The sequence below is a fragment of the Anas acuta genome, chromosome 2 (genome assembly GCF_963932015.1).
Source record: "Anas acuta chromosome 2, bAnaAcu1.1, whole genome shotgun sequence".
Lineage (NCBI taxonomy): Eukaryota > Metazoa > Chordata > Aves > Anseriformes > Anatidae > Anas > Anas acuta.
Genome location: NC_088980.1, coordinates 86,291,796 through 86,313,072, shown reverse-complemented (window position 1 = coordinate 86,313,072; position 21,277 = coordinate 86,291,796). Strand labels below are relative to the sequence as shown.

General features: G+C 41.3%; 1 protein-coding gene across 15 annotated transcripts in view; it reads right to left on the bottom strand.

Annotated features, from left to right (window-relative positions):
• IKZF1 (IKAROS family zinc finger 1) overlaps positions 1-19,177 on the bottom strand; it is a 73,886-nt gene extending 54,709 nt beyond the window's left edge. The window contains exons 1-3 of one of the 15 annotated variants that reach the window (XM_068671058.1): positions 18,140-18,470; positions 17,390-17,573; positions 5,277-5,330 (exon numbers count right to left, since the gene is read on the bottom strand). In XM_068671058.1, the coding sequence (XP_068527159.1) occupies positions 5,277-5,316 (40 nt within the window). In that variant the 5' untranslated portion in view covers positions 5,317-5,330; positions 17,390-17,573; positions 18,140-18,470. Of the gene's footprint in view, positions 1-5,276; positions 5,331-13,326; positions 13,351-17,389; positions 17,574-17,978; positions 18,001-18,053; positions 18,477-19,001 lie in introns of those variants that run through there. The other 14 variants (XM_068671059.1, XM_068671061.1, XM_068671070.1 and 11 more) reach the window with 14 other exon arrangements.
• Between the last annotated feature and the right edge of the window lie 2,100 nt (positions 19,178-21,277).

The following is a 21,277-nucleotide window of genomic DNA, read 5'->3' as shown; positions in this document are numbered from 1 at the left end:
AAATTCCATGCATGCCGAGCTGAGATATATCTTACAGATAGGAGGCGTGGATGAAGAGTGACAGCTGAAATATTCCAGCTTTTACAATTTCTCCCCCTCCAAAAAAAAAAAAAAGAAAAAAAAAAAGAAAAACAACAACAGAAACCAAAACAAAAACAATCAAAAAATAAATGAAAAAGCAGAAGGTTAATCTGAGGGCAAGAGATAGTCTGGTCAGAACCAGCTCTCTTGACACTACATATAGCTTAAGGGCATTTGTTAAAAATAACTGAAAGCCACGTGCAACTTCCAAGGTTCAAAGTATGCTCCCAGTTACCCAAATGGAAGTTGAAGCATTGCCTTGCTCTAGATTCAGAAGTACAGTTAACCTAAAAAAGCTGAGGGCTTTTATGGCTACCCATGTGGCTAACTGGTATAAACACACAGTATCAGAGCTCTGAGGTAACAAACAGCAAACTAAAACTTTCTTAACATGCAGTTAGGCAGCCTAAAATAAGTAGGCAAAGTAGGATGTTTTGAAGACAAGTCAATGCACTCTTTTGGAAAAGAAACCTTTTAGTAGATAAGTACTTTCACAGTTTATGTTGAACAGTTTGAGTTTACTAAACTGATATGGACCTTCTACATCTTAAATTAATAACCATTTGTCCAGGTGGCATGAATCAGACCAGCCTCACGGACTTGGTGGAGGTATGGTATGCTTTCCTCTTCACAGGAGACTGCAGCTAAGAAAACTTTACTAAGTAAATTTGGCTTTACTGACTCATCTCACATCATTTGATTTCTCCATGTTACACATGATAGAGAAATCCCTGCATGCAAAAGGCAGAGTAAAAATAGTTGATTTAAATAGATACATTTGTTGAGTTCTGTGTTTTGGATTCCAGAGCATGATATTCATATTTCATGCCTTAACTACATCTAAATTGTTACACCATGATAAGTTCACCACTGTGTGGTAATCTTACAGATATGCAATCTCACTAACATCCTTTTGCCAATGAATTTAGAAATGGAAAGGGGGCAAAGGAGGAACAGTTTCCCATTTACTTTCTAACAGGCGTGTCTAGAATAATGACTGGTCAAAAGGACAGAGACGAAAAAAAAAGCTAGTGCAAATACTGGCGTAAAGTATTAAAATGTCATATAACAGAGCAAAGTATCATAGACTTATTCCATTCTTATTTTATATTTTTCTCAAAGACAATAAAGAGGCATAAATTAATCTCTGGAGTTGTTTTTGTCTTATGATTAATATTATTACTTTTATATAGAGCCATGTGAGATACCAAATGAAGAAGACAACGGAGCTGTAGAGCTGAATTTCTATTTCTGGCACTGACACTGACTGATGGTGCCCTTGGCTAAGTCATAAACACAAGTGACTTCAAATGAAGGCTGTGTGACACATTAACCCTGATTTCTACTGAAGCTCTGAAAGACAGCCTTAGATTTTCGAACATTGCCATCTCTGTATGAAAATTTTCACAGAATGGCCTAACCTATCAGTGGTGTCTGGTAAGATCTTCAGTACTTCAGTATCCTCATCTGTGCCCTACCAGTTTAATAAAGATATGAGGAAAGAGAGGAAGGGAATTAAGTACCCAGCCCTGTAATTTATTCCTGTCAAAGTTTGTGTGCCTCGTGGTGCTTTAATATCCCCACTCAGTTCTGGAAGCTCTTCCATTCACATGCCAAAACGGTGTTCCTAAAGCTACAGCTGTTGAAAAGAAAGCCAGAACAGGATTTCTTACAGAAATTTAGCTCACTACTCTCTCACAAAGGAATGTTGGATGTATTTAATATCCGAGGGTTGTTTTGTATGGGAATATTGGAACCACTGATGAAGTTAAGCAGGAACAGCAATATTCAGGTTTTCTAGATGACAGTCAGAACCCAGTTCATGTTTCATTTTCATTAGCAGAACCTCTGGTCCCAAGTGAATGAAGAGAGTCACACTGGGACAGCACGCAGGCTCTCAGGTGGTAGAAATCAGCCCAGGATACACTCATTTATGCCTCCCCAGAATCTAGCAAGAATTTCAAATGCAAAACTCTTCTTCCTGCTTTTGCAGAGCATTGGCACAGCCTGTAGGTGCTGGGGGGATCTTTTTATGTTAGATGTGGAAACATTTGCACTGTTTTTTCATCTTCCTTAACTGTTAGGCCCTAGAACTGAGAGAGAAAAAAAGGCAGGAAAAATACTGCTTGTTAAGTGAGATATTATCTGTGTTTTCTGACTCTCTTGTATGGGTGCCGGATACTGTTTGGTTAAATGTATGTCAGCTCTCTCCTCATTTCAGAACTGCAACTGCTTGCCTCATGAAATACCACTTTCAGGAGAAGAATAAAAAGCGTGAACTCTGAGCTGGTCTCACAGTATTTCGGTTCCTCCAGGAGCAAGCAATGCCTGGATTCCCAGACATGGGAATACCTGCACACACACGGGGTCTGGCTCACTTATGCAAGTTTCATAGTCTAGTGGCCTGGCTCACCCCTGCCACACCTGAGTCAGCTACAGCTGCATAGGGCAAATGGTTACAAAACACTGCCTTTGAGCTGGAATACTGTTTCTGGAGAACTATTTTATTTCTGGTGGTTAAAAACAAAACAAAACAATCCCCCCCAACTATATTTTTTAAAAGCATAGCCCAGTGTGCTGGTGAACCAAGTCATCTAATTCCAAAGACTCAGAGTATTCTACATCTGATGAGCATTAGTCACAGAGCAGGAGAAACAAATAGAAGTACTTTTCAACTGGCATGACAATCCCACATTCCTGAAACTGTGCAACTGTCTAACTGGTTCTCAGTATAGAGAACCATCCCTCACCATGCAAGGATTCATCCAAGAAGAATGTAGAATCCCAGGAAGAGGACAAGAGGGGGAAACTGCCTTTCTGGATCTGCCAGCCCATAAGAAAGGAATAATATCCCTGTACCTTCAGGTCCTCTATTTCTAAGGTCTAGTAAGAGCTGATGAGGAGCCAATATCTATGGAAGGTGATCTGATAAACATCTGTGTGCAGAGGGCTGCATTCACAATCAACTCACATCATAAATGAAAGTACATTTGCAAGTTCTTTTTTTTGACCACTTGTTCACAAATCCAGTTAACAATCCAGTACAACCCATACCCTCTGCTCACAGAAAGTACCAGATGAAATTATCAGCAGCTTGGGGACAGGAAGAACAGGAAGAGTTCAGTGCAAAACGTTTTTTTTTTTGTTTGTTTGTTTTTTTCCTTTTTTTTTTTTTCTTTTTTCTTTTTCTGTAATCTGTTTGTGTAGGTCTATGTCTTTTTCAGAGGTAAAATTCCTCTTACACTGATATATTTACTAGGAAACCCTCCCTCATCACAGAATATTACTATACTCATCAGCATGAGTTGCTAGAATTGCTAAAAGTCACTGGAAAGTACTGCAGACCCTGAAAACTTTGAGAGCTACAAATTAGCTACATGTATTCATATTTAAATGCATAGTTACGTTCACAATATTAGTTTCCTGCAAATCTCCCCTCTTAGAGGAAGAGGCAGACCATAAAGAAGGCAAAGTGTGTGACCTTCTAATCCATTTCTTGACTCAAGGTAGCATCTTCCACATTTCTCCTCCTTACATCCAAAGAAAAATATCAGTGCCCTTGTAAGAGGCAACAGGTGTGAACTTGAGTTAATGCCACTGTGAAAATACCACAAAGGCTAGGTGTGGGCATCCAGGGCAATATGTGACACCATGCAGGAAGAGGAGGTCAGAGCTCCTGCCCCCCGGAGCTCACGCGAGCAGGAAAGGGCTTCTGCAGCATGCAGAATAGCTGGGCTCAAATCATTGCCCGTCTCAGTGCCCTGAGCAGATCCACAGTGTTTTGTCACCACAGAATTGCAGGAGTAAGAGCCCACTGCCTTTTCTGTTGGAGCCACACATGCTCCAAACACAGCAGGTACAGGACATGTTTTATTTCATTTACAAGTTGTTTCAGCATGCAGCAAAACATTGCTGTTAAGCACACCCAGTTGCAATTTTAAAATTGTAAACTGAGGAGGGGAGTGCAACATGCCACCATAGAGCTGACTAGGAATGACTTCCCTATACCAAACATGACTGAGAACCTTCTGTTAGCATGAAGAATTGTTATATTGGTGTTCTTTCAATTGGAAAGTGTCTCTGATTTTCAATTTTCAGATGACACTAAATGTCCTCAGTTGCAATTTTTGTGGAAACTCCTCAATATTTTTATAAAGGATTGAAAAAAAATATATATAGAGAAAATTGTGTTAATATATGTCACGGAACACATAACTTGGCCAGCCACACTATACCAGGAGCTTACAATTGGCCTCCAGGTCTTGAACCTGCAGTGCCCAAGAGCTCTCTCTTGAAAATGAGCCACGTGCCCAGTACCTATGCCGGAAGGAGGCCCCAGTGAACAGGGCTGGCGTGCTCCAGTCTGAACACTAAAAGTGAAAACTGAAAGCCATTAACCGTTGCAGCTGTCAACACATCAGGGAAACTAGGAAAGAGGCTAACTTGTCCTTTTTCAACTGCTGAAGCACTGAAGTATTAATAAGCGCTGCTTTGCTAAGTTCCAGCACCAATTTGCTAAAGAACCAATTTCCAAGGAAATTAAGAATTGAATTCCCCATAGGAATATCAATAGGTGATAAGACTGCAAAATCCTATCCATACCATCACAGGGCACATTTTAGAAACCTACCTTCTCTATTGTTCAAACACTTTTCAAAATATTATCACCTTGGACAAAAGCAGTTACAAGCTTAAAGTCTCATGTCAATCAGTCCTTTTCTTTTTCTTTTTTCTTTTTAAATGTTTGTAAGTAAAACCAAAAGCTTTGGAAAAAGTCAAATAATCCTATGTGGTAAATAAAGTTTGTTTGCTTTTAATTAGTATTTGCCCCCCTCCTCTCTGGTGAACTTTGTTCTGTATTTATTTTGTAACAATCAGAATTTTGCTCCCAAAAGAAAGAGTGTGTACGTGCACCTGACCATTCTTCAGGGATACGCTACCACAGGTTTAATGCAAAATTACTTTATGCTGCTATATTCCCTTGACTTCTTTATTTTCCCAGTTCTTTTTAGAAAATCCATGCACTGTTGAGCTTGATATTAAGTGATATCATTAATTATATCTCAATTCCCATTCTGATTTTTAAAAAAGACCCAAAGCAATTTTATTGACAACAAGAAAATCATTGTACTGTGCTTGAAAGATGAGCAGGAATTTAGGATTTTCTTTATAGATGTATTTGTTAAGGACCTCACCTGAAACCTGGGACATATCTTGAGCCTCATCTGTTTCCATTTTCCTCAAGTTATCTGAGAAGAGAGGAAAAGCTTTAAGTTAATGCAAAATAACACACATATACACACAGAAAAAGAACCCCCCCACACACACACGCACATAGAAGGAGAAAGAAGGGGAAAGAATAAAAGCCCTTTGCTATTTAACTATAAGATTATCTGGGAAGAATAATGTATTTTTCTCTTTATTTCCTCCCTGCATACTTGCTGGAGTATCAGACTGGCACAGACCTTGATCCTTTTAAAAACAGCATTACAAAGATTTATAAAAATATCATTACAAGCACAGGAGGACCAAATTTGTTATTTATTGTTAATTTCCTACTGCATAATAACCCAAAATGCAAACTGACTGCAACAAAATTAAGCAGAAAATTAAATGGCCCTGGGTCATTGTAGGCACAGAATTCATTCTCTTGGTTGATCCATAGTTATGTTCTTTCTAATTTACTGAGCATGCATCGATGAACCTTGAGTCAGCTTGGTGACACGCGTACAATCAGCAATCAAAAAACGAAGCAATTTGCTGAAGAATGTCTCATTTACCCAGGCAGGGCTGCATATCTGAGCAGCCACCGCCACTACCTCCATTAATAATGAATACACCTCAAGCAGCAGCAGATGGGCAGAACAGCAGCCTCAGGCTTTGGCCCCTCGCTCGTTCAGGAGTCCTTCCTCCAGACCACACCGGCCTCGCGCTACGCGGGGAGAAGTACAGCTCCCTAAAATAGCGAAACGAGCCCAGGAGAGAAAGGGAACCCAGGCCTTCCTGTTTTGCTGACAGATGGCTGGCTCCGCCGCCTGGTAAGTCATACTGGGAAGCTCCTGCCCTCCTCTTGCGACACACCATGTTCCGAAGAGCAAGCGACCACTGACCACAAACACCAGGGAGAAGCAGGCAGAGGGTTAGTGGGGTAGAAATAAAGCTCAGGTTCTCAGCCAGCACAGGAGCCAGCAGGCTTGGGCCCCATGTGCCAGCTGCGGACAGCTGGTAGCCCTGTAGATGATATGTGTGTTGCCAGAGCAGGTAGTCCCAGCACAACCCACCCCGGCCTTAAAGTCTGGCGTGGGAGGCTGAGGTGGCCTCAGGTGGGGAGGGGAAAAGGCCTGTGAGCTCTCTGTTCAGCTACGGCACGCTAGGTCACGTCTCCAGCGGGACGTGACTGACTTCACATCCCTCCAGAAAGGGAGCTGGCTCTTTGCTGTTCCTTAAAACCGAGAGACTTCTCCCATCAACCCTGCTTCCTGGGATTAAAGAAGATGCATTTTCTCGAGGGTTAGAAGTGGATGAGGATGTGGCCTGGGTTCTTACAGAAAGGGTACCAATGATAGCCTTGCCTTTTTAGCCCAACTTGCATAATTTGCTTTTTTTTTTCTTTTTCTTTTTTTTTTTTTTTTCCAAGTCTTCAGCCCGCTACCCAGCAAACTGCAGTGGAGAAGTATAATAGCAGTGGTCACAGATATTCATCTCATAAGTTTGATGGCCTCCTTTCTTCTGTATGCCAGCAGTATATCTGAGATCCAATACGCTGCTGCCCCACCTTGCAAAAGCCAGCTTCCATCATCAGGTCTGTGCAAGACTTGCAGAAAGTGAGTGGAGACTGCAGAACTGCAGACAGATTGGTTGGGGAACAGGTTTTTGCCTATGCAGCTTGCAAAAAAAAATAAGATTTGAATTCTTACAGAAGGTTCTGCCTGTTGCACACCTACCATGACACTACTTTATGTTCACTAATGTTTTGTCTTGCATTATTCTGTCTTAAACTTTTAATTCCAGACAAAACAATTTGTGTAACTTTTATCTGTAATTCTCAGAAATGATTACAGCTATGCAAAACACAGAAAGTCACCTACCACCCAACAATTTGCATCTGTTCCTATGGGACTGAAGAGCATTCAATTGGTCCATTTTTAAATAAGTAGTCAGTGGGAAATACAGCTTCTCTTGCAAGAGGGAAAACCCAACACCTTTCTATAATGGTAGCCTGCTCAGTGACTGCAAATGAGGTGCAGTTATGGCAGGTGGTATAGTGCAACATTGCTCAGTCCCTGATTTCTCCTGCAAGCATGACTGAACACAAAGGAAGACAAAAAAAAAAAAAAAAAAGACATACCCATGCATTTATTACTGCCTGCGTGGGTTACCTGGCTGCTATTAATCAGTTGATTACTACACATTTTTCCACAGAATACAGTGAACCTCAGCCAACCACAGAAAGCATCCTAAGAAAATGTCCACAAGAAAGGAATCACATTCATGAAGGGTACTTCATTCCTACTGCACCCGCTTTTTCACAATTGCTTAGGGCTTCGTCAGGATTGGGAATGACAATGGGAAGAGGAAGTGACAAAGGAGAAAATACCTTCTTTAGGGAAATCAATGGTGTTTGCCACTTTTTTTTGTTTGTTTTTTTTGCAGACAAGAGTATTTAAAAGCCATGCTTCCATTTCAGTATTCCTGAATTTACCTGCCCTTGACATGACAAGCTTTGCATTCCGCATTCGTGCAATTTTGGCATCACACTTCTGTTGTACTCCTTCCTGCCTTTGGCTGCCATCAGACAGAATTCAATTTGAAAACACTCCCCAGTTGTCAAATGGGGAGGTAAACTAGAGTACAATTATTATTATTTTTATTATCATCTGTGGAATGGCTTATCATCTGGCTTACTTTCTGTGAGAGTAGACTACTGTCTGTCCTAAAACTGATGCCCTCCCTTATCAGAGATGAATTCTCTTCCATTTCCTGGGGATGAAACATGGAAAGAAAAATAGAGACAGTGGAAAATTGAGGAGGGAAAGATTTTTTTCCTCTAACAATTACTTAGAACAAATAAACGTGGTTCCTAAATGTGGTTGAAGATCCACAAGCACTAAGTGAATGGATAAAACGACAACAAGAAAAAAAGAAATTAAAAAAAATCCTAAAAATGTTCTGAACCACTCACAGGGGAACATTACACTCCTACACTATATTACGTTATTGTATCTCGTAAATACCAATGAAATCGCAGCTAATTTCAGTGTAGGCTCTTTATCACCAAAATAAACATGGCAGGGCATCCCTCCACCCCCAATTCTGCAATGGCAACAGTGTGTTGGTTTGGGCTCTGTTATCGTTACCATTTATTTATTTTTTTTCAAACAGCACTTGGGCGTAACGTGGCCTGAGCTAAATTTTAAGTGCTAAAAGTGGAATTCATCTCTTTGGCTTTGGCATAGTAAATCTATGAATAGGAAGCTATGACCTATGTTTGCCTCCCTTTTCTCCTCTGCTCTAGCGGAAACATTGACACCAGGTTCCAGGAAAGCACAAGAGAGCCCTATGTATGGATATCAGGATTTATACCAAAGTATCTATTTGATATCAATTTGTCAATGACCTTTACAAACACTTTTTTTTCTTATAAGAAGTGTTTATGACATGGGACCCTGTTTGTTTTGTCAAGCAAAAAATGTTTTACAACTTTGCATTGCAAGTTGTGTCTACAGAATCCAATTTATCACTAGCATAAGAAGCATGTTTGACTTCACTGTCTTCAATGCACTTTCATCTACTTACATTAGGTAACTTAGGAGTCTACATTAGAAATCAAAAGATGGGTGGGCAGCTCACCAAAGCTATGTCACTTTCAAACAGTGAATACATGTAGCTCTCATGTATAGCAGTAAATGGACTAGCACCTAGGTGATACCAGATTTTTGTGTTTAGGAATCCAAAGAGCTTCAAAGTTTGCTCCCTTACTGAAAGGGCTCACATGTTCCCACCAAAAATATATAAAAGCATTTCTTCAAGTCTTTTCAGATGCAGAACTCAAACCTGTATGTTTTCCTCTTCACAATTCAAATACCAGATCACAGATAAAGCTACTCTAATGTTTTGGAAAAAGAATCAAATGTTGCAGTCCTAAGGCATTGAGCTAATTGATAATAAACACACACTAAAGCTGAAAGGCTGTGCTGATTTTGTTTCAAAAAATAAAGTGCCTTACTGACCATGATCACACAAAAGTTTTGGATTTAACTTAGCTGGCATTTGTCCAGGTTGTGCAGCATCCTGAGCCCAAAAGAAAATTTACACTTGACTGTTTTCTCTCCTTGCAACTCTCCGCAACACAACTTGTGCTATGTCTTAAGCATACATCAGAGCAGGTCCTATGAATCACTGAGGCACTGCTTTGCTTACTGCAAATGTAAATTACAGCTGGAAGTGAATTTGGGACCTTTTAGGATTCTGTGTGTAAATAGGATAAAGTCATTGCAAGGTCAAGATTTTCCAATCTATCAGAATACAGCAAATTAATTATTTGCAAGTCTTAGTTTATTATTTCATCTCCTGCTTTATGATGCAAATTCAAAAGTAAACTTTTCTGGGAAAATGAATGCTTAGCATTTATGCAGTGTATTATCAATTCAAACAAATATATAAGCACATCAGTCCTTCTACAAACCCTACTCTCTTAAGGCCAACAAAATAATTCAATGAGATGACCTAATCCAATGCCAAACACTAAGCATTGTGTTTTCTTCTTTGTTTAACAGCTATGTAGAAGCTACTGACTTCTCTGCAAAAAGATGTGCTTGACACTCAGCCCAGTGCCATTATGGTATGGACACGAAGTCACCAATTTATTCATTTGTGGACTTTGTTTGGACTTACATCAGCACACCTAAACTCAGAGCTGTCCTTCCATCTATATATAGCTCTACTTCTGGTGCTGCAAAAAGTACATAAATGCACACCATGTCCTGCTGCATGTTTCCTACTTGTAGGTGTAGCCTTCGAGTAAACAGAAAGGTCCCTGAAGGAACACTTCTGTCCTGCATACAACCTTCAGGTGCACGTACGATTTTCCACAAAGCCTTAGAGCAGAGAACAGGAGCTTTTGAGAAGTTTGGAGGGGAGTAAAAACTTTGTTCTGAGGACCTGTGTTCTCCAGGTCCTTTGAAAGCACAGAATGTGCGTGGAACATGCACTCTCCAGCCGCGCTAGCTCTGGGTTAACTGTGATAAAACAAAAGAGCAACCTGGCCAACCCAAGCCTTGCTTCCACAGCCCCGGTGGGGAAATGGTCGATTTCGCAACCCCAACTTGTGCAAGCAGCCTGGCGGCAGGAAAAGGGACCGCTTGCACAGGTCGCTGGAGTGGCTGGCCCTGGCCGAGTGCTTGTGTGAGAGCGTCTCCTCTTTGTGGTCTCTGACGCATTTTATTGGCTCCTAGTCATGTAGGCCATGGCTTTGGCAAACAAAAATCCAAACCAGCAAGCAAAAACGTAAAACCCCAACCCACTTTACAACCTAAACTGAAGCAAAGCACCCAAGACAGGTCCTAGATTCAACCTTCTATGGCAGGTGAAGAAGTTGAAAAAATAAGTAAATAAAGCAAAACCAGGCTGCAGCCTGGAAAACTCAGCACCAGCTGAACACCTATAGCAGATAGTGTACCCCATGGGAGAATTTGCACATTAACAACAGGTGATAAGGGCTATATACGCTGCGTCATCAGCCTTTTTCTTTTTAAGATGGGAGTTGCATCTACCTGCATACCTGTAATACAGCTGCATTTCTCATTGCATGGTCAGATGGCCTTGAAACAAGCCCCTTTCATCCACTGGAGTTGATGGGTTTGAAGTAATAACCAAGAGAAAGGACGCATAAAGACAGCCCTGTAGAAGTATTTAATCTTGTTTAATCTTGAGCTTCCTTTTTTTTTTTAATATATATATTATTAATATATATATTATTTTTTTAAAGACATAATATAACTTTTTTTTTTTTTCATAGACTTTTACCTTCACATATGACTTTTACCTACTACAAATGACTGAGCACAAAACAGGAAGGCTGTCAAATGTGGGTAAAAAGTAGTATGTATTGTACAACCAGTGGAAATACTTGAAGAAAATTGCTAGAATCCTACAAACTAGTTTTAATTAAAAGTGTTCAATATCTCAGCAAGCAGCTGATAATTAGCTTTATTATTGTAATTTAATATGCTAGACTTCACAATCTCTGTGAATGACTCTACTTTAGAACCATTTTAATTCTATTTTTAATTTCCGCCTCATCACACTGCTCAATGTAAATAATAACTACAAAGATGGGGGGTGGTCCTTTTCTGAAAACTAAAACCAGAGAGTCACAATTAGCATTTCAGTGTCCTTCCAATGCTGTTTTAAAAACACCCCCCAGGTCTTTTAAAAGATTGCATTAAAAATAAAAAAGGTTAAAACTAAGTGGATCATTTTTTCTCCCTTTATTCCTCTCTCTCCATTAATTTTATATTCAGAGTTTTCTATGAAGTCTAGGGAGATGTTTAGTTTATTCAATCACTTCTCTATTCCTGCCTAGTGTAAATTCTGGTTAACTACACGAACTGACAATACAATTATAAGCATACAGTCAAATTTCAATGGAGAGCTCCTGTCTGCAGAATGAAGGAAGCTCTGTAATTCAACACATGAGATTAAGAAAAGAACTCTGCTAACAGTACAGATTTGAAACATTTGTATGTCTGGCACATGTAAAATTAATTTCCATGTTAGTGAACAATTGTGAGGGTGTAAAAAAAGTTGTCTCAGAGCTCCTACATAATTCTCAGTTCTTTGGGAATTCTTTGTACAAGTGCTGACAAATGATAAAGAGTGTATCTTGTATGCATGTATGTGTTTTCCATATGTACTCCTTCTAACATTCTACTGTACTGACCCATATTTTTGTTACAATTCATAGTTAGAGGGGATCTTTAAAAGGTCTTTCAGTGACTGTATGCAAATGGCTGGACTTGATATCCTTGCAAATATGAAAAAGGTTCTTCCTTCTAGTTTTTGAACTGTAACCAATCATTAAAATTAGTTGCACAATATGAGAAAAATATGAAGGTAATTTTCCTAATTAAGGCCACGTTTTATTAACTCATTAAACTCTGTCACCTTTTTGCTTGATTTTTAGTGAAGAAAAGAGAAATAAATTCGCCATGACAGGGAAAATGCACACATTTCCATCATACAAATAAACTGACTAAAAAGGTGAGCTGTGTAAATTGAGGCACTCAATCTAAGAACACTGCACTTTCTCCAGTGACCAAACGGAGCTCTTGGATATTATTCCAGAGCTCTCACTCGAGAGAAAACAAGTAGCAGATGCAAACCTGAACTTTTTGTATCCATGTATATACATACATACAGCTTAAAAGCAGAGGATGTCTTTAGCAATGCATATCTAAATATGCAACCGAGAAAAAATAAAAGGATCTCTTTATGTCTTGAATTGTTATTGCCAAGTATCCCCAACAATTTATCAGTAGTCGATTTGTCCAAATTATAGGAGGTTTCAATAACTCTGCTTCACGATCTCAGAATTGCTTCCTAATTTCTCTCCAAACTGTTCAAGCTGTTACGGATTATTAAAGGACATTATCAGCCTGAATAAGCATATTAAAGATCCGTGTGATTTTTTTTTCCCAAATAAACCTAAAAATAACTCCTAAAATTACTATAATTGAAATGAATTAGCAAGTTTCTCCACACTACATTTTTCAGTTAACTCATTTTGCTTTTGCAAATATTTTGGACCCAATCCACTACTGACAATTCCAGCTTCATATTGCAATTACTCCACTGTTCTCAGTGAGTTGACACAAGTGGAAAAATGAAGCAATGCAGCAGGGAATCAAACCTATCATAGAGAACAAGTTTTTCTTTTACTGAGAAAGCTAGAGCAACTGGGATCAGAAGAAGAAATTTAAATCATTCGGATGTAATATATTTCAAAATAAGCTAAAGAAGTAGTAGACACTTCCCATATTAGAAGAAAAAAAAAAAAAAAGACAATTCCAGTGTGAATGCTCTTCAAAACTGTGATCTGAATGGCCCTTTGAGTTTGAGGCATTTATACCAGATGCACGAGTGTGCCATGCAGGTCCCAAACCTGCATTGTCCCATCCACATGAATTTTCAGTGGTACAAATAAAGTTAAGAACATGCACGTATCTTTCCAGGACTAGGACCTACCTTTGCAATCACCACACTGCCTTGGCAGTGACCTGCCCAGTGCAAAAAACCTGCAGCCTCTTCTTGTCCACGAGCTTAAAGCATCGAGGAAGGTGAGTCTTAAAGGAAAAGGGTGAGGCAAACGTTGTTGGGTTTTTAATAAAGATTCATCACAGCAAAGCCTCTGGGGCTAACATAATGCTGTTTAAGTTTAGGAAGCAAACAAAACTCTTGCTGACTCTGAGCTGATGTTATGTTTATGTATAGATTACAGTCTTAGGGACAATGCACCGCGGCTGACCTTGGAAGCATGGAGTTTCCCAGCTGAAGTCAGTTTTGCTGGATAGCCACTAGGGAGGTGAAACTTGTGCAGCCTCTTTGGATGAGTGGAAGGTACTTAAAGTATCCTCCTGTTTAAAAACTGACATAAAATCAAGAAGACCAAGGCTGCCTGTCTTGCTTCAAATTGAATTAAAACTTTTCTCTAAATGCTATAGCTCTCCAACAGGAAAATAGATAAATATATATATATATAAATCTTTGGATTAAAGAAAAAATGCCAATGAGGAGTAAATTTTTCCTCTTTTGACTCCTGCATTGTGTGGCAGGCACTGAAAAAAAAAATCCTAAAGAATCATATTCCCAGAAAAACTGACAAGAGTCCTCACCTCCCACTTTTCAGCTGATACAATAGATTCCTGGTATTCTACCGAATGTATCTAGCAAACGCATTTAACCATCTGATGTTTTTCCAGTAGTGCAACCTCGTCCATTCCCCCTTCTTTTTTGATTCTGCGAAGAAAACGTTCCCAAACCTTTCATCTGGGTGATCTTATACTTCCTAGAAAAGTGGGGTTTGTCGATTTGAAAGGGGAATTCCACGGGAGTCCATTACAATGTCGGCAACATATCCCTCTCTATGCACGTAAAGATGACAACTTTTTCTAAAGACCCCATTGTTGCTGCACTGCATTTTACTACTTTATTATGTTTTCTTTGGTCTAATTCTATTACTTTTAATAATGGTAGAACATAATGACTGGTCAAAATGTAATCAAATACATATGTGAATCTTGACTGTAAAACAATAAAATTCACTGTGGACCCAGCTCTTTTTACACATAAAACATATAAATAAAATCCCACAAGTCCTCAGTGGAAGTTTTTCCTGATGAGGAGCCACACAATTAGGCTGTGATCCATGACTTTTGATATCCTCTGGACTTTAAGAAAAAAAAAGTTGCCAAAAATGATCTGCCAGATCTAGCATACAATTCATTATGCCCTTCCTCATTTTCTGTTGCTTAAATACAAACTGGACCCATTTCCTTGTTTTCTGTAAGATTGCACTGTTAGTGTGAGAAGTACCTAAGCTCAAATAAAATGTCTGGAAATATTTTTGGCTTTGTTTTGCACTTATCTAATTTTAACAATGAGAAACAAGTTTTGCATTGTTGTAAAACTCTGTGGATTGATTCTGCACTTACATTTCTGCATAGCTATGCAGTGGAAGTGGCAAGCAAACCAGGATTTCGGTATTAACCTCCACAAGGGAAAGAAAAACTGTTACGGTAACGTGGGGATGGAGACTATTGCATTTTTATTGCATGCTGCGTGTAACACAAATGACAAAGGCATCATTCGTGCTTGCATAATGGGACATGCCACCAGACTATTCCCAGGGAGCTCACGGGCAGCTGGGAGCCCAAGTGGGAAGTCACAGGTATACGACCGGCTTCTCTCCGCTGCTACCCCCGCGCGTGACCTACAAAAACCCGTCAGCTCATGATGCTCAGGGGGACAGCCTGAGATGTACTCAGCCGGGACAAATGATGTGTATAGGAGAAATGCCTAAGCTCCTCCAAGTTATCGTGGACACAAAGGGCAAGGAGATAAGCCAGCCCCACGCCTTGTCTTCCCATCGCTGTGTTGGGTCAGAGAGATCCATGATCACTCGTTCCTCACTGGGGTCCACTGGTCCTTCTGAGCTGAGTTAGGACAGTAACAAAATCCCACATTATGCCTCTGCCTGCCTGCTACTTCCCCTGGAAGTCATACCCAGAAAGTGGGTGACTCTCACAGATAAACAGAGTGCATTAGCTTTGAAACCCTGGCTCCTGAGGATGACCAGCACTGGGCTGCCACCGACCTCTTTATGGATTGCTCGGATATTCTCAGCGGATAAGCCTTCTTTCTCCTGTCTTTCTGTTTTAAATTCACCTCCTCTTAAGGCATATCATTTCTATTCCTTTTTTTTTTTTTCTTTCTTTTTTTTTTCTTTTTCTTTTTCTTTTTTTTTTTTTTTTTTTTTCCAGACTTGCAGTATATCTAGTGTTCTGGGTTTAGGTTAATGTACTTCTCCCCACCCCACCCCCCTCCAAGAACATATGGATAGTCACTAATTTCAACATTTGTGAGAAAATCTTTAGGACTGGAAGCGAGTCTGGGATAACAGAAACATGAACTAAGGAAAGTGCAGAGCTCTGCAGTATTTTGGACACTTCCCCATGCAGTTCTGCTAAGGACAGCTATCAGTTTAAGAGTACTTGTACATGGTCTATGCTTGGTTTCTCATGCCCACATGTAGCAGTTTCAGAGGCTTTAATACAGCAATAAGGCAAAAAGCCCATCAAACTGCAGCTTGGAAGAGCTTTGTTCAGAACTGGGGTGCCCTTTGGGGTGGGGGGGCAGTAGGGAGGAAGGAGCAAGTGGAGATATATTGCAGTCTTGGCAGTATATCCTGTGTGTTTTATTCAGTTTAAAAAAAAAACATTTATGAGTTAAAAATCAAAGGAAAGCATGTCAACATTAAACAGAAGCTCCTACATGGGAGAGGTGACACCTTTTGGAAAAGGCACATAGCACGAACTACTATATGCTGCTGTTATATTAACCCACAAAGAGGAATATTGGGCCTTTGCGTGGTAACTTAAAACTATTCTCACTTTTTTTTGTCTTAAAATTTCCCTCATTAGAGAATAGAAGAAGATTAAGAATTAACAAAGTTAGTTAAGGGTAAAACTGTGGTTTGTGAAATTCAGGAGCAACTTCCCTTTCATATAAGCAAGCCACTCCATCCTCAATATTCTCCATTTCAGTAAAACTCCCAGCCCCATAAACTATGCGATTCACCAGCAAGGTGAGAACAGCGCAGTAAGCTGGTCACAACATCCGCCTGTAGAGCTGATTCAGATAAAGTCTTTCAAAGTATTTGGAACAATTCTCACTGCAATATATTAACAGTTTTCACTACATTTCAATGATCATTTATAATGTTTCACAGACAGCCATACTATTTTGTACTCCCTTGTGCGTGCGAGTAACTACTGATGTGAGCAGTCAACTGAAAGCTAGCAGAGTGCGTCTTTTAAAGGATTTGACCCTTACAATGCACTGCAGCCTTTAATTTTAAAACTGGATTATTAAAGTCTAGCAAATGGGTTGTAAAGGTAAAGGCATGAATTATTATCAGGATTATATACCTTTTTGTTTCAGACTGCTGGACAATAAATGCATACGCATGCAACCTCTGTGCTGTCTACTTATTTGAAAGAAAACTATCTGGTCAGGAAGATCTCTCCCTCTAACTTCTAATCCCTGCACAAAATCCTGTGAAAATGCTATCTGCACTTTTATGTGTATGCAGACCTAATGTAAGGAAAGGAAAAGAAAGGAAAAAAGGAAAAGAAAAGAAAAGAAAAGAAAAGAAAAGAAAAGAAAAGAAAAGAAAAGAAAAGAAAAGAAAAGAAAAGAAAAGAAAAGAAAAGAAAAGAAAAGAAAAGAAAAGAAAAGAAAAGAAAAGAAAAGAAAAGAAAAGAAAAGAAAAGAAAAGAAAAGAAAAGAAAAGAAAAGAAAAGAAAAGAAAAGAAAAGAAAAAAAAAGAAAGAACCAGTACCGTCCTTTACAGTCATTCACAGAGTTGAAGCTAGTGGCCATGCTAGTCTAGGAACTGTTGCATTCCACAAAACATCACTTTCCTGAGAACATTTGAGAACCTAAGGCACAAATGTTTCCCGACACAGTACTCTCGCCATCCCAATTTGTAAAAACCGTGGGCGCAGAGCGTCTGGCAGCGCTACCCTACCTTCTGGACCACGGCAGGAAAGTAATCCAAGAAGCGGTCCGGTTCTTGAGGCGCAAAATTAAAAGTTTCCTCGGAAGCAAGTGCCGCGGCGGGCAGGGCTCGCACACCGGGTGCCTGCGCGCATCTTCTCCAGCAGCGCAGCCGCTGCCCGGGCGGGGGGGGACCCCGCGGCGGAGCCCCCCGGCTGGGCGACAAGGGACAAAACTTGTGGCAGGCAGCCGCTCCGCCCGCAGCTGCGCTTCCCTGAAACGCCCCGCTAATTTGGCAGGTCCCCGGGATGAGGCTCCCGGAGCAGAGCCACGGGGGCTGAAAGGCGGGGAGAGGGGAGATGATGGGAGATGGGAGATGGGGAGATGGAGATGGGGAAATTGAGATGGGAGATGATGAGAGATGGGGAGATGATTGGAGATGATGGGAACAGGGGCACCTCCGCTCGGCTCCGTGAAGGCAGCGCTCCCGGAGCCAGCGCCTCCGCTCCCCGACGGCGTTTTAAGCCAAAAAAAAAAAAAAAAAAAAGCCGGGATGGGGGAGGCAAGGAAGGAAAGCGGAGGGAGGGAGGAAAGAAGGACAGACGGACGGACGGACGGACCTGCCTACCGGGCTCCGCTGCCCCCCCAGCCTCCACTCCCCCGCCTTCACCCTCCCACCAACTTCTCCCCGGTACCTTTGGGGTCCCCGCTCCCCCCGTCCGGGTCGGGGCTGCGGGAGGCAGCGGGGAGTGATTCCGGCGCCGGATCCGAAGTAACTCACCGAAAAGCGGTGCGAGAGCCTGGCGCCGCGATGCAGACCCTGCAGGGCGCTCGGGGGGCACGGCGAGCCCGGGGGAAGCGGCTCACATGCTCGGCGGCTGAGCGCAGCTAGCGGCCGTGCAGGATCGGGCCCTCGTTTTGGCCGTGCCTCAGTTCCTCATCTGCGAGAGGAGGACAATAATACTTCCTTTCTCATATCCTATCCTCATCTGCACTCTCATGGTACAGAACCCATCGGCCTGTGGGTAACTTTACGCGTGTGAGTAACCTCGGTGACTTGCAAGGGACAGGTCAGAGATGCAAAGTGAGGCAGTGTGTAAGCATCCGAAAGATGAGGGCCCTGTACTGTAAGCTTTTCTGAACAGCTCCCTTAATAAAATTTTATATTGTGTGACAAAGTAACGTCTCCAACGCAAAGCCGGGCTACTTTCAGGACAGCAGCGGCAGGGCTGCACCTGGGGGTTTACGGCAAGCACTCCTTCCCCGTGAGAAGCTCTGCAGACACCGCTGCTGTGTGTGCATGGAGCGGGTGATACCTGTGTGAGCTCCAGGAGAGCCAGGTATGCTCGGGTGCTTCTCAGTTTCTTAAGCAGTGTTTTCCTCACTGCATCTTGGCAAAAACGCAGAGCCCTCCTTTTGTCACTGCTCATGAGCAGACCTTATAGGTCTCATCGGGTTGAAACCCAGAGCCAAATTCTCCTCTTATTTATTCCAGAAGACCCCCACATGTTTCAGCAGGTTTGTATATAGGGAAACAAGAGCTTTTGATCTGTAAATCACACCCAGCCATTTAAAAGGAAGAAAGAAAGAAAGAAACATAAAAATCCAGGAAAAGGTGCCACCGTGCCCTCAGCAGTTAATACCTTTCTCCAGGAAATCCAGGGGGCTCTGCCTTGGTGAGACTGGGGAACACGGGCAGGGAGAACTTGGCTGACTGCCCTCTTGGAAAGTGGAAGCTGGTTAACTTGAGGACACAGCAGCTTTACCCAGATGCACGCGTCCTGCCCGGATATTCTGAAGTGGAAGGATTGACATCTCGCAGGAGAGCCGTGCTTTCAGAAGCTGTTTGAGGCTTTTCTGCCTTCCAGTTCCCATAGAGCCCGCAGGTCAGCCTGCCCCAGATGAAGGGGGGAAGCCAATTCGGCACGCACTCTTAAAGGCAGATTTCACACTACACAAGCCACAATTTCTTGTTAAGCATTTGATGTTTAAGGTTAGAATCAAGCTGCTGGACATAGGCAAGCTGAGCCTGATGAAGTTATATCTTGCGAGATGTCTAGCATCTTCTGTATGTCACTGCGCGGAGGTTTGTTATTGGCTCACAGGAGCCCTCAGGACTTGGAAGATCTTGTGAGGATCCCTTTATGGCTGAAGCCTGTGGGAGTTTCTAGCTGCTGGCAGGCTCCTAGCTGGAACAGCAGTGGTGAATGCCTGAGGAGAACCACAATGTCATAGTTCAAGCAGGTCTGCTAAATTATAGGTGCAGATATACACTCAGACCCTTGCCTTAGGAGCCAGTCATCTTTGCTGCAGTCATTTTTCCTGCAGTATTTCCACTGACATCACTGGGAATTTTGTATGAGCCAAAGTGGGTTGCAAAGGATATAAGGTAGGCAATGCATAGGGAAAAGGACAACTGGCCTTACGGTCATCTAACGCGTTACTGGCTAAAAATTCTCAGACCAAACCTACTACAGATATTTTCCCATTGCTATCAGTTCTATTGTGGAAAACATCTAACATGGTTGTACAGTCAAAGCTTTTCTTCAGATTCTTTCCTAATTACAAATGGCAATTGTTATTGCAGGAGGTACAATGTTTCTATTGAAGTGTATTACCATTCTCCATTCATTGCTTTATTAAAGGAGTCTAACCAAACAGTCCTCAAAATGGACAGCGTGTTGCATTCATGCTGCTTCAGTTCATTGTCAGGCTGGTGATGAGGAGGAGGAAGCAGAAAAATAAACCAGAAAAGTGTTATAAATGGAGAATCAGCAGAGAAGCTTTATGCACAGATCATTCACATTCTTTATAACAACTGGAATGCAGCAGACAGGTGCTCCTGCTCCTGTTGCTGCTCCACTGCAAGATTTATGTTCCAGTCCTAATTTTTTAGAGGATGGCCTGGGCACAGTGTGCATGGGATTCGCTTACAGAACTGTAAACTTGTTGGGTGAGTAGTTCTTATTAAGTTCAGAAAACAAGTTCTAGTCAAGATGAGCATGGTGAAGGTTTATCACCTGAAATGTGCTAAATTTCCAGAGGCACAAATGGGTAATGGATGATGTTTTTTACAGTCATAAATCTCCCCCAAACAATGAATTCTACCATAATACTAAGTGTGACCAGCTTTGTTCCACAGTCTTTACCGTACATAGTGCCCAGAGACTCTAGTTAATAGGTGTCACTGTTTCCATTCTGCATAATATCTAACATTTCATAGATCTTCCTTTGTTTATATATTTTTAATCCATTATACCACAGTCTCAGATTTTTGAATTCAGCAAAGTACTCCTTCACCTTTTAGCAAATCTGTAATGCTTTTACCTCACTAGCATCTCAAAGGTCCACAATTTCCTCTCCTTGCACACCATGGGAAATACCACCTCTGCTACTGACACGTAAATATGAAATGTCAGAACCAAAGTTTTCTTCCTTTTGCATCAATTTGATTTTGTCATTTTCCTCCTTGCATTGCTGTGCCGATTCCTCACCGTACTTCTTACTGACCTCTCTCTTAAGCCACCTTATATTGGATTCCACCTGTCCTTTTCTTGATCTCTCACATCATTCTGGTTTTATTATGTACATATAGGCATTTTGAGCAATTGCCTCTAGGCTTTTTTTTCCACAAAACCTTTTCTTCACAGACTTCCTCAAACTAAGCTACAAGTCCCTGTCTCTGTATTTTCCACTGACTTCTACCGTAACATTTTTGGGGGGAATCACCTGCATACAATTAAAAAGCCCCTCTACTGCTGTACCTGGGCCTCTCTTTCAAGTTATTCTCTTCGAGCTTCTCATCTAGAGGACAGAGGAACTCTTAGTGCCTTATGGACACTACCACAAACACAGAATAAATAATTGTTGTAATAACGCAAGGGAAATATGGATGACAGTTGATCAGATAGGTGAGATT